The sequence below is a fragment of the Mycteria americana genome, chromosome Z (assembly GCF_035582795.1).
Source record: "Mycteria americana isolate JAX WOST 10 ecotype Jacksonville Zoo and Gardens chromosome Z, USCA_MyAme_1.0, whole genome shotgun sequence".
Classification (NCBI taxonomy): Eukaryota; Metazoa; Chordata; class Aves; order Ciconiiformes; family Ciconiidae; genus Mycteria; species Mycteria americana.
The window spans coordinates 35,942,223-35,955,910 of record NC_134396.1 but is presented as its reverse complement, the minus strand read 5'-3'; the positions used below and the strand labels follow the sequence as shown (position 1 = coordinate 35,955,910).

General features: G+C 38.0%; 1 protein-coding gene across 2 annotated transcripts in view; it reads left to right on the top strand.

The window, feature by feature from the left end:
- Nucleotides 1-13,688, top strand: part of LOC142421610 (transducin-like enhancer protein 1) — an 87,055-nt gene that overhangs the window by 49,416 nt on the left and 23,951 nt on the right. For both annotated transcript variants that reach the window (XM_075526440.1, XM_075526441.1), the window contains exons 9-14: nucleotides 2,945-3,061; nucleotides 6,232-6,285; nucleotides 7,826-7,978; nucleotides 8,811-8,955; nucleotides 9,663-9,853; nucleotides 11,230-11,306. In XM_075526440.1, coding sequence (XP_075382555.1) covers nucleotides 2,945-3,061; nucleotides 6,232-6,285; nucleotides 7,826-7,978; nucleotides 8,811-8,955; nucleotides 9,663-9,853; nucleotides 11,230-11,306 — 737 coding nt within the window. The remainder of the gene's footprint in view (nucleotides 1-2,944; nucleotides 3,062-6,231; nucleotides 6,286-7,825; nucleotides 7,979-8,810; nucleotides 8,956-9,662; nucleotides 9,854-11,229; nucleotides 11,307-13,688) is intronic.

Here is a 13,688-nt window from a genome sequence, read left to right as displayed (position 1 = left end):
AGAACTCTATCATTGTGAAGCTGTTGCTGCTGTCTTGTAGCTGGCCCTATGCTTGATAGTGAACATATAGCAAATATAAACTCTATCAGAGCTGAAATGAGGAAAGGTGGCTTTTAGTAGGCTGTTCTCACTGTTCCCTGAACCTTAACATTACATTGGTAAGAGATGTCAATAGCCCAAGGCTTATGTGATCATCTCTTTCCCAGTTCCTGTTTGTATTTTTATTTATTTCCCCTGTTACTTTAGCGTTCTGTATCTAGTATATGCACTACTTAAAAAGATGCATATTTTCATATTGTTGAATGAAATCTTACACAATTGGTGGTTTGAATTATGGTAGTAGGTTACAGTACCAAGCTATTTTTTCATAAAAAGCTGTACGTTACCTCATTTTAGTCACAACTGCTAGAACTTCCTTGTACTCCTAAGAGAAACAAGACAGTAACTTTTTAATTATTGAGTTTACTGGTAAATTTTGCCAAAGTTACAGCACGATCTTATTTGCAACTGCCAGTATAGCTATTGTGAAATAAGCTGCTCTACAACAGCTTCTAGTGTGGGTGCTCTGATTCCAGAGAACAGTGCTCTGAATCAATGTGGTAAGTTAGAGAAAGGCAGTGTAAATATGACCACAGGGAAGACGTTTTCCAGAATAGCCTTGTGAGGACTGTGGGTTATCATTAAAATTATATGTTTACGTGATAAGGAAGCCATCAGTCTTTTGCGGAAAAATCAAATCTAATAATCTTTGGCATTTAGGACACAGTGGGAGCTAGGTATACCTAGGAGTTTCTAGGTATGTTTCACAGTATTGAAATTCTACAAGACAAACTGTACAGAACTTTGTCAGCATTGTCTAGGTAGACTTTACATTAAACCAGAAAAAAATATCAGCCGTTGTAGTTACACACATTTGATGCCAAAATTTGCAAGCTGTTCCCTACACTTCTGTGTAGTAACTTCAAATAGCAGAGTTGCTAAATCTTTCCCAGCTGCTGCCCCTTTGCCACCTTTCTGTTACTCACTTAATTTTGGCAATTTCAAATGAGAAACTGAGTTTATTCACTTTACTACATTTGCCTTCATTGTTTTATTCTAAGCTCTTCAGTAGTAAAATAGATTTTTTTTTTTAATTATTTTCATTAAGGGAAGTGTCTCTTAACTAAAAGACTTTCCTCCTTAAGAAAAAACATATGCAGTACTCAAATCTGTGGTCAAGTTTGAATTCACAGCTTGCTTCTTAAGATGTTTCGACTGCTACAGACATGATGGATTGGATTCAATATTTAAATGTTGAAGATGAGTTTTAATGTTTTTCAAACTAGTGAATACCTGAGTTTGTGCATCTGCGAGGAGATGAGGGGTTAAATTCAGACTATTTGTCAAGGCAATTAGTTCAGTGATCCAACAAGCCCACCTTTTAGCTGCAAAACATTGCGGTAAAGACATTATTTTGAGATTCTTTATATTGAATTTCATTAGACCCTCCTATATGCTTTATGTAAGCCCCTTGGCATTTGTTTAGCTTGAATAGTCATGAATAAAAGAGCTTAGAGTTGGCTTTAAAGTGCAGCTTCTGAAGTAGGAAAAAGAGGATTCAGATGGTCTTATGTACCCTGTTTTGTTTTCCTTCTCCTTGGGACTAAACATTAATGTCTGAGCAAAACTACTGTGGTGTCCTCGGGTTTTAAAGGGGAAGCCATTCAGTGCACCATTCACTGGCTGTTAGTATATGTTTATGATATATTAAGAGTAAATATCTCTGGCTCTTGGATAGATCTAAGTATTTCCTTAGAGGGCTTACATTTATAGTATATGTGTAGGTATTAGGCTTTTCTCTTGTGAGAGATGCATGTATGCGTGTAAATACATATTTACTTATATATTTATGTGAGCATATATTTATTTATGTAAGCATGTACTTGGCTTTTACAAACTAGGCTTACCAGGTCTTTGTGAAAGGAGATTTTTTTCTCAACTCATTCAGTATTGTTCACAGCATTAACACATCACTGAACAAATTGCCCTCTTGCATATGCTAATCCTGCACTTAAAAGAACTCATTGTAACACGTTTTAATGCTTTAGCTGGAACGGAGATGGAGATGGGAATTGCAGGCATGTCAAATTGTCATGTGACTGAAAAATGTCTAAAATGCCTTTCTCGTTGGGTCAACAGTTTGTACTTAGCATAACTTAGCATGAATGAAAACAGTCCATGTAGTTTGAGGAAAAGATTAGTTGTTGCTTTTATCTTCTGTGTGTGTGTGTTGGCCTTAGTTTTTCAGATCAAGTCTGATTAAATAACACTTTAGCCTTAATTTCACACTAGTAGTGAATGTTATGCTGGAAGTAAAAATATTTGATCTTTGTTTGCAATACATTTGTTGAAGGCATCCAATTGGAGTTTACTGTGGCTAACAAATGATTATTGCATAACCTTATTTGGTAAATATTTGTTATTTTAAGAGTTAACTGCAAGTTGCCATATATCTATCCATGCCTGGAGGTGTAGACATACCAAAGCGTCATCTATTTATGATGGTCTGGAAGTGAGCAATCAATCAGATTATATTTAGTAAGTTTCTTTTATTATATGGGATCTCTATATTAAATAAATAAAAAAATCATTGTTAGCTGCTCATGAATAAGCACCAAGCCTGCTTCTCCTAAACAATAAATTCAGTTGAATTAATTAGTTAAATAGATGGTGACTGACAAGTGAACCAAACTTTTGATAAGTTGAACAATGAAAAGCCAAGCTTCTTAGAATGCATGAAGCTGCACGTGTTTGCGTGGAAGACTTTGAGTTGAATTAAATGGAATGAAAGACTGTGTAGGTATCACATTTCTAAAGCATCTGTCGCATCCAGTTTGAGTTTTTAAGCATATATGAAAGAAGCTTGAAAGGAATTTTTGATTGACCTTGTTTTTTGTCTTTACAGAGTAATTCTCTGTTGGTCCCGGACAGTCTGCGAAGCACAGATAAACGCAGGAATGGCCCTGAATATACCAATGACATCAAAAAGAGAAAGGTGGATGATAAGGATTCCAGCCACTATGTAAGCAAATCTGTGTCAAAGAAATGATTAATTTATTTGCGCATACTGTGCTTGTATGAGGAGTAAAAGACCTGTGAAGAACAAGGCAATGTGTTTCCTATGGCTGATGTAGTACATGAACATATGTGCCAGAGAGACCATTACTCATATTGTGGGAACAGTAGTGACTCAATAGTTCGGGCTATTGTCAAGTAATACTCCTTAACAGGGAATAATGAGCCAGGAGTAGCTGTTTGGGATTCACAAGTGTTCTGGGACATTTCTAGGAGTTCTGGGACATTTCTGGGAGTTCGAGGGAGAGATCCTTTCTGGAGTGCTCTAAAACCTGCAGGTTTGTTTGAAATGGAGGATTTTGTTGATTTGGGGGGTTTTAGTACATTTTTCTGATATTAGCCATTACCATGTTAAGTAATAATTACCATTGCAAATTGCATATGTTATGAGGCTGTACCAACTTACTAAAGTTTGCTTTTGGTTGATACAGCAGTTTCAGCAGAAAGCAAATGGAAATATAAGAAGTTCACAGTTTGTGTTCTGCATTTTTTACTAGCTTGCTTGTTGCTTTGTTTCGAAATGACGCCTCAGTACAACAGTGTGGCTTACGTGAACCTCAGAAGGTTCACATAGGCTTTCAACTTCAAGTCTAAATGCTCAGCCAAATCACAGGATGATACTTGAACAGGCTTTAGAGACTAGGACTGGTGCAAAAGAGTAGTACTGAAAAGCAGAACGTAAATCTAACAGAAGATATTCTTTGACATAGCAATAATGTGGCAAATTGTCTGGTTTATGTGAATCCAATCACTAATTACTTCCTGGTTACTGAAACCCAAGAGAAAATCGGGTGCCACTTTATTTCCTCAGTATTTGGTAGGGTCATTTCTCTCCACTTGGACTCAGAATATCCATGAGCAGCTATTGGATATCCCCGGAGCTACTGACAGTAGATGGGGTTACTTTCCCCTTCTGCACATGGTGGTAGTGTAGTACTGTTACGGTTTTGCAAGTTGTATTTCCACCACGTTCTAATCTTGTTTTGATTACAGAAGGGTTTGGCAAACTTCCCCATGTTACTCCCTCAACTTTGAGGGTTTGATATGCTATGGGCATTTTTCATTTTAAATATTTGAAGATTACATGTTCTTAAGCTACATTTGATATAAAAAAAAAAGGAAAAAAAAGCTTAACTTCCTTATTTTTCTTGTATTTCTACTGGAAAGAAACGGAAAGGATATTACTGCACTGTAGAAGCAGTTTGTTTTAATCCACATTTTAAATGTGTGGTTCTGTTTGCTTGAAATGCATTTTACAGGTAAAGGCAGCATCAAAATAAAGAATTGAGCAAAACAAGGATGTTTGAAAGTTCCAGATTTATTCTACTCTGGAAGATGATCTTTCTCTTTAAAGGTTCCCTGATTCTACAAAAACAGAGCTGCTGATTTCAAGCTCATTTTAGATGAGGCCCTTGTAGGGACAAGGAAGCACTGCTTTTGTCAGAAGGGAGATAAGCGAGTTGTAGGAATTGTTGCTTTTGGAAATAAGATGCAACATGCAATTTTTTTTTTTTCCTTTTGAGTTCTGACTAATTTTCATATTAAGACCTGCATAACCTGTTCAACCTGTGGGCGTGTTAGTGAGGAGAATCTTCTGATATTAATACTACCTATAGGAGATGCCTTGGATAGTCCTAGTAAATTTCTATTTCCCAAGATGACAAAGTCAGTGGAGTGCACTTAAACATTGCTTGGCAGCTATTTTTGCCCTCCTCAGGGGCAGTATTTCTGGTGAACAACTGTCCCACCTACTGTGCTCCCACATGCTCAAATGTCTTCTAACCTATTCTTGCCTTCTGGGCGCTTCATATTTTTCAAGAGGTGACAGATAACCGGGGCTGAAGCTTTCCTTTTCCTTCTCCTTTTGCACCCTTCGGTTGGACAGCTTCCAGAGAGGCAAATAGAGACACCATTACGTCTTTGGTGACACTCTTGGGTCCCTAATATGTTTGCAGTATTTCTTGGAGAAATATTCAGCTGCTAAAGCAGAAGGGAACGGTTGAAACTACCTGTTGGGTTTTTTTGGTTTTGGTCTTTGGTTTTGTTTTTTTTTAAACATTTATGGCCTGAAGTGAGAGGAAGGAACTGGTGTTTTACTTTTTGTCTGCCAGTGTTAAGAGTGATGTCCAAGACACTTTGGAAGCAAGAGATGGGGGACAGTTTGAGCAATCTTATATGTCTGATTTGTTTGCCTAGAAACTTTTTAACTAAAAGTATTGTTATTGGAAATGTCAAACTTGCCCACACAAAAATTTTAAGTTTTGTCATTCACTTGATTTTTTTGTTGTTGTTGTTTGTTTTTGGTTTTGAGTCCAGACTCACCTTCTGGTTGAACCGCCATGGTGCACTGCGGAAATCACTAGGCCACTGTGTATCATAGAATGTTTCTACTGGGGGATCCCAGCCCATTTTGATGATAGGCACCAGGAGGCACTTGAGTAACAGCTATTGTGAGGCACTAGAGCAGCCCAGGTGAACACAGATTTGTGTGAAACAGTCAAAATGGAGCTTGACAAGCCACAATAAAAATTTCTGTTTAGGAATGTCAAAGTATTTTGGTTTTGTTAGGCAGAAATGTTGAAATGCCTTGGCATTTCTGAAGCTTTTTCTTCCCCAGAACTTTCAATTTCAAAACTTTCCTTTCCTGAAAAGGAGAAAAATTGTCCTATCACTTTGAGGAAGTTGATTCATCAAACAAATGCCAAAAAGCTCCAGTTTCTGAGATGTGTTGTTTTTTTAGGTATGCACAAGCAGTAATTTCTGTAAGATTAACACAAAAGATTAGCATATGAACAGAATTAGTTTCTCTTTTAGGAGTAGTTATAACACTGTTTATCATGCTAATAAGGAGGGAGTTTGGACCATCTTGCACTGATGGTGAGACCACCGCCTTTCAACTAGTTCCACCTTACTTGGGTTTTATTATTGAAGCAGAAATAAGGTGTTGTGTTCCTGTTTTCATTGTTTTCCCTATTGCTATTAAGTTAATGAAAGGCTGTTTGCTTTTTGTTTAGAAAAAAAAAACCAAAAAAATGTCTTGAGTAGATGCGTAGTCTTTCTCTCTGGCCTCTTAATGTACTAATTGAAATGAACACTATATTTATTTATTTTTAATAGGACAGTGATGGGGACAAGAGTGACGATAACTTGGTTGTAGATGTATCCAATGAGGTAACTTTTTTCATTTTTGTAGTCTTGACGTTTGCCCAAAGGTTAAAGGAAAAGTGCATTGAGATGTTAGAAGAAAAAGAATCCTCTGTGTGGATATGTTAAAATATTCACAACTTCTCCTTTTTGTTAGTTCTGCAGTTACTGTGTCTTCCTCTGAGCTTTATCTGGTTGTCCTCTCGGCTTTTCCTTCTGCTGCTTTGTCCAGGTCTGTTCCCTCTGCAGTTACATTTTGATGCTTCACAGCTGCTCTGTAGTGGAGAGGGTTGTGGTGAGATGCAGGTGAAGGGCTGAAGTTTTCAAACTACTTCAAATGAAAAAGGAAGACAATACCTAACCTTGTATTTAATAGTAGGAGTATTATTAAAAACATTTTTGGTACCTTAAAAATTATTAGTATTTTAACGTCCTATGTTAAAGACAGCATTTTCCAGAAATGTTTGGTTTTCAGAATGAAGTCAGCTGAAGTCAGAATGAGGTCGGTCAGTTCACAAAATTTGCCAGAGGTTGTAGCCACTTTTTTTCTCCAGGGCAGAGATGTGGCAGTGGCATCAAGGTGAAGGGATGGGCCTTCCCTTTTCTTCATCTTTTATTTCATACAACAAAGAGATTTAGGAAGCCTGAATATGGTAGCGAGGTGTTTCTGCTCTGTGGAAAGCACAGGGAGAGAAGCTGACAGAGAAGGGTCTTCAGCAGCTCCAAGTGCCCAAATGATGTCAGCCAAGTAGAAAAATGGGTACCCAACTAGGGATTTTAGTAGTCCTTTCAGAAGCCCTTACTTAACAATGAAACTGCTCAATAATCAATCAGTAGACTTAGTGCCCTCTTGTGAGAACTGCTTCCTCCCGGCTGCAGTTCTCATGAGCCAAAGGAGCATGGAGAACCTGGAGAGCTCTGATGGCATTGTAGCTTGCTGGGCTGGCTATTTCAGGTTACAGTCAATGAAGAGAGTGCCTCTGGAAGAGAGAAAGAAAATTACCTGAGAGGTCATTTCAGTTTTTCCTGTAGATTTAAGTAGCGAGGCAATTGCAGATGGTATTTAGAAAGAAGTGACAGATATTATGGCATATAAAGCATACGTCTTTATCTCTTCTTCTGAAGATAGAGATGAGCAAGGTTTGTATGGCCTAAAAGAGATTATTGAAATGTTTGTTGTCACTAGCAGCGCATGGAGAACATACATGGAAAAACAGTGTAAGCTTAACTGCAGTTACTGTTGGTCTTTCTTGCTCTTACCACGTGTTGTGCGCGCTTGCCTTAGTTTGTACTTAGGTATTCTTAGATTGCAAGCTCTATGCTTGGAACAGTTTATGGTTACATGTGCTGTAAAGTAAAACCAGATTGCTTACTATATGAACTTATTTATGTCTCTAAACTGATGAAGAGATTTCAGCTTTTTTTTCTATAGAGATAACAAAATGTCTTGTCATTTGAACTTACTGCTTAAATTCTTCTAGTTTTTTTTCCCATAGACTCCTTAGTGGTGTTTGTGTACCAACCCATGACATGGTTCTGTGCTGTTCTTCCCTTCCCATTGTTTTAGGATCCTTCTTCCCCAAGAGCAAGTCCTACTCATTCACCACGTGAAAATGGGATAGATAAAACTCGTCTGCTGAAGAAAGACGCCTCTAGCAGTCCAGCATCTACAGCCTCTTCAGGAAGTTCCACTTCCCTCAAATCCAAAGAAATGAGTTTGGTGGGTAGCAGTCTGTTGTGCAGATAAATGTTCTTCTTTTTTGTGAAGTCTAGCTCTCCATTCTCCTGCAACTACTTGTGGCAGAAAGTAGATGGCTTTAAACATTTGAAGCTAAAACAGACTACTTTCTTTCCAGACCTTTACAGTATTATTCAGCTTTACTCCTCAGCAATATTTTCTTCTTCATTTTGATTTTTTTGTATTTCCTACATTTCTGTCAAATGAGTTGCAAATTTATCACAAAGTACAAGAGTCGCTTAGGCATTGTTTATTTTTTCTTGAGCAATAGCTTATGGTTTAACATAGTCTGTATATAGTCACTAAGAACTTCTCCAAGCTTTTGTTAAAGTCTTCTAAATAAGCTGTTACTGTTTAAAAACTTTTCCTGCAGTATCACTAATAATTTGATCAGATTCTCTGTAACTTTTGTGTCATAAGTTTTTGATACTATCAACTATGGTGGTATTTTGTTTCTGTACTTAGATTTGCTGTGTCCAATAATAATTGAGACAGTAATGATTTCAAGCTAAAATAAATTGGTCATGCATACTGTCTTGTCCTGAAAAAAAATTAGCTCAGACTTTTTTTTTCATGCCAATGGAATAAGGAAAAATAACTTTCTACATTTCTTTTCTTATTTTAATTTTAGTAGCAATCAAAAAGGTCAGCATTTCTCTCTCACAAGTTAATGTTGTCAGCATTGCGTGGATTTATGAAAATTGGCTGAGGGACTAGGTAGTAGGTGCCCAGCATCCCAGCTGCTGTTGTGATAAATTGTATAATATGGCCTGGATTAAAAATAATACTCATTTAATTTGTTTAATGATACCAGCATGAAAAAGCCAGCACGCCTGTTCTGAAATCCAGCACACCAACTCCTCGAAGTGATGTGCCAACCCCAGGCACTAGTGCAACTCCAGGACTTCGTCCAGGCCTTGGCAAGCCTCCAACAATGGACCCTCTAGTTAACCAAGCTGGTAATGCATTACCTCACGTATTTTTATGGTTCCAAAATTAATCTTTTTTTTACGTATGTAGTTCTGTACGAATGTTAACTAAACTTATTGCTTTGTTCTTGATATCAAGAGAGGGCTTGATGAGAAGCAGATGTTTGGATTATCAAGAGTTTGAATATCTTTCTATCTCTTATCCTTCTTTGTTTACTTTTGTCTTTATCTTTTTTGCAAACAATCCAGAGACTGAATGCAATATAAAAAGACTTCTCAGAAGTTTCTGGTACTTATTCTGAATGCAATCTCGTCTCCAGCTCTTTGTCTGAGTCTGCTAATATTTGCTGCAGTGTAAATCTTGACAAATGCAGGGGGAAGTTTACTTTTGCTATTCAGGCTGGTACAGCACAGTTGCTTCAGACATGAGCTGTGTAAACCATGTCTGTCAGCTTTACTGCTTAATTTGGCAAAGGAGAGATTAATGTAAACAGGGAAATATTACAGAAATGGAAATAGGTAATGTTAGAAGAGATTGTTAGAAGTAATCAGCAAGTTCAGACTTCAGTAGATCTTATTTACACTGAGTGAAAAGAGGTGGTGGTACAGATAAATTATGGCAATGTTTCTTGGCAGTGTGTCTATGTGAGAGGGGAAGGTTAGGTATTGTAGGGGAAAAAATATATTCTGTATGCAGGAATATATAAATAAAACTACTTGATTTCATTATTCCATAGCTGCAGGTTTGCGAACACCGTTGGCAGTACCAGGACCATACCCTGCTCCATTTGGAATGGTACCTCACGCTGGCATGAATGGAGAGTTAACCAGTCCAGGGGCAGCCTATGCCAGTCTGCACAATATGTCACCCCAGATGAGTGCTGCTGCTGCTGCAGCTGCTGTGGTTGCCTATGGAAGATCTCCTATGGTAGGCCATACGTTGCATGCAATCTCAGTCATGTGAGTTGTGGTTCATTGAGAAGAGTGCCAGAGGCTTGACAGCTTCACTGTGTGTTTGGTTTTGCTGTGTGGCTGGAGAAACAAATTTGCACCTTGAAAACAAAGAATCTCGGTGTATTTATTTATGTTTTCTTTTTTTCTTCACCTTCACCAGTGCTTTGACTGGTTAATAAATGCCAAAAAAATTATTTTATGCTTTAAATGAAAAGGTGGTTTTGGTAGCTACAAAGTATTTCATTGGTGCTGTGGACATCTGCTTTTCTCTTGCTGAACCAGATTTGTGTTCCGTACAGACATACCAAATTAATCTTGAAGCATGTAGGAGTCTTTTTTATCTATGTCTCTGTCCTTGTAGTTTGTTTTTTTGTGGAAATCAACATAAGTTGGTTGGTACATATCTTGGAGCTCTGTGATAAGGTGTGTTAAGAATAGTTGCTGTTGTGGGTGTAGTAAGTAAATGGAGCATAGTAGTTATAGCTGCTGTCAAGCAGAGTAACCTAGGGGCCTGATTCTGCAGACATGAGCTTGATGGCAGCTTTATGCATAGAAAAGCTTACCTACTTGTAAATTTGCAAGATTGGACTTAAGCTTGTCATCTTCTCATTATTGTAGATATGGCTACTTTTTTCAAACTGGTAAGCAGGACTTTTATGTGAAAATGTGGAAATTCTAAATAGCATATGCGCTCCTTAAAGCAATAAGAATTTTAACTTGGGTATAGTGTTCAGAAGAAAAACTAAGTCTGTTTGGTCCAGAATTTCTGTTTGGATTACTCGATGTACATATTTATTCACGATATAAAAGTTTAGTGGAACTGCAGTATGTAAAGAGAGCATAGTATATTTAAGCTATAGACAAATTTGACTGCACCCTGCAGTGCAGCTCTGTGAGAGAGATCTCAGCTGATGTGCCCACACAGTGCAGTGTGGAGCCATGCAGAGATTCTAGCTGGGGCCTGAAGCTGCTTTCCAGCACCATGCTGTGCCTGCATGGTATGCGCTAGCTGTTGCAGAGCTAAAAGAGCACTCGTGTGGCTACATGCCAACACACCATGGACTCTAATTCCAGGGCTAGCTCTGTGCTAACATAGAGGTATTTGTGTTATGCTCAGTGGTGTGAGTGCATGACATACCTTATTGGTTTTCTATTCACATATGAATACTTCTAGCAGAAGCATGCCTAGGGAAAACGTCTTGTTTTTCCCTGGCTATGAAAGGACAGGCACTTATCTTATGTGGGTAAAACCCACATTTTGGTTAAATGCGTAATATCTTGGGGGTGAAGAAAAGGGGCTTGCTGAATGAGAAATTACAAGTGTGAGATTAATTCATTTTTCATTGTCAGGTTGGGTTTGATCCTCCTCCTCACATGAGAGTACCTGGAATCCCTCCAAATCTAGCAGGGATTCCTGGGGGAAAACCGTAAGTAACTTTTAACATTTTGGTAACATCTGCGATATCTAGACAGAATAAAGTTATTTCGTGGCAGTGAACGAGAATTCCAAAGGGGGTAGTGTCTGGTTGTTCCCAAGAGATTGTTTTGACTTCTCCCTGGTAAGAGGTGCAGCATATAAATTCTTAAATGGTAGCTGTCATGTCCCTAAACAGGTGTGCATATACCTATTTCCGAGGAAGAGCTGTTGAAGGTGTACTTTAAGTTTTTTTATTTCCTCCTTTCTGGAGGAAGTTAAGGGGACTACAGACTTTTAGACAGTGGTAAAGTATGTAAGATAAAACATATTGAAACTAAACTTCGTACTATACTGAGCATATAAATGTGTTAGTGCACACTCACACACTCGTTGCACCTGTTTTATCAGGCATGAGAGCCTGCAACTGTTGATCACAGTGGGTATCTGAAGCAGTTGCTTTAGCAACTGATGCACACCTTGCATAATGGAGCAAGCTCTTTAAAATGTGCAAGTGTGCAGCTGGAGAGCAAAAGGCTGATGAAGCAGTTGTGCAGCAGGTGGTACATAGATGTAGGATAACTTTCACAACAGGTTCTTTTTATTTAAAAGTTTTAGTTATTGACGAAGAGGTGGTTAAATAAAATACTTGTATGATATTGTGGCTTATTGATTTTACAATAAAATAATTTCACCAAAACAGTATACATCAAATTTTTCCGTAATTTCGCTTTAGTAGACTGTTGAGACTGAGTTTATCCATGTGCAGTAGAGTCATGAGGATGTATGACCGCTTAAAAAATGTGATTATTTAAGTATTTCTGGAAAACTAGTCTATGCAGGTACAAACAGAGCATAGACTGCAAATTTGACTAACCTCTTCTTGGAGAGAGTGGTGCAGAGAGAATTATAACAGGTTTTTCGACACTGTGTTAGAACCTGTTCTTTGTCCCTTTGTGCTTGGCATTCAGTCCTGTATTCTCTTTCAACAGAAAGTTGCAGTTAGTTTCTCTCTATCTAGATACTTAACATAATTTTGAAACTCACTTAACACTTTGCACTTCTATGCTGGGTGTTACTGTTACATACTGTCTTCTTCAATCTATCATGGTTTAATTTTTCCTTTTGCAGTTTCAGGAAAAATTCAGAAACTTACTTCTAGGATACTGTCTAAGACATACTGTGGTGAAAGTTATATACACACATATTTCTGTTTGCCTTCAGTTTGAACTCCTGTTCAAACTGAAGTGATATGTTGTAACGTCAGTCATGCAAACTTCCATAAAAGTACACCGGATTACAGGCAAAAAAGTGTGTATTTTCTTCTACTCTTTTTCCATAACAGTAGGAAAGCAGCAGACTCAGATTAGGAAAGCCATCCTGAATATGTTTTCGTTGTTATCCACCGTGCTTCTCAGAACAGACTTAGCTATCTGTTGGCAGTGTGAGAAAGCTGTTAAATCTTGGATTTACTTAAAGAAAAGTTGGTGGTATGTTGACAAGATTACTGAAGTGAGGGCTCAGTGAGTTGGTGTTATGTATCAGATGGTGGTGTATTTAAATTTAGTACAGTAAGGAACAGGCTTTGTTCTCAAAACAGTCTTTTAATAAGGGTCAGCCTTGTTCTTGCTGACTTTAGTAGAATTTGACATACTTATATAAAACATTTTTTGAGATCACATAATCCAGTGGCTGTAAGTTTTTACTTTTAAACAATTATACTCATAAGCCTTCAATGACTTATTCCATTAGTAATGTGTGGCAGCATTTTATATTATAAGTTATGAAAACCTATTTTTGTTCGGTCAGAAATTTTCTGTGGCTGAGCTATAGTTGCTGCACTATTCAAGGCATAAAAGCAGTGCAAGTATGCTGCTATACTTTGTATCCTGGGATTTCATAGCTCAATTACAGTCTATGTGGGTTTTTCTTTAATCTTTTTAATTAGCGTTTTCAGCACTTTATTCACACTGCTTCGTTGATCGCCTACTTTGATTCATAGAATCATAGAATCGTTTAGGTTGGAAAAGATTTTTAAGATCATCAAGTCCGACCATTAACCTGGCACTGCCAAGTCCACCACTAAACCATGTCCCTAAGCACCACATCTACACGGCTTTTAAATACCTCCAGGGATGGTGACTCAACCACTTCCCTGGGCAGCCTGTTCCAGTGCTTGACAACCCTTTCGGTGAAGAAATTTTTCCTGATATCCAGTCTAAACCTCCCCTGGAGCAACTTGAGGCCATTTCCTCTCATCCTATCGCTTTTTACTTGAGAGAAGAGACCGACCCCCACCCCTCTACGGCCTCCTTTCAGGTAGTTGTAGAGAGCGATAAGGTCTCCCCTCAGCCTCCTTTTCTCCAGGCTAAACAACCCCAGCTCCCTCAGCTGC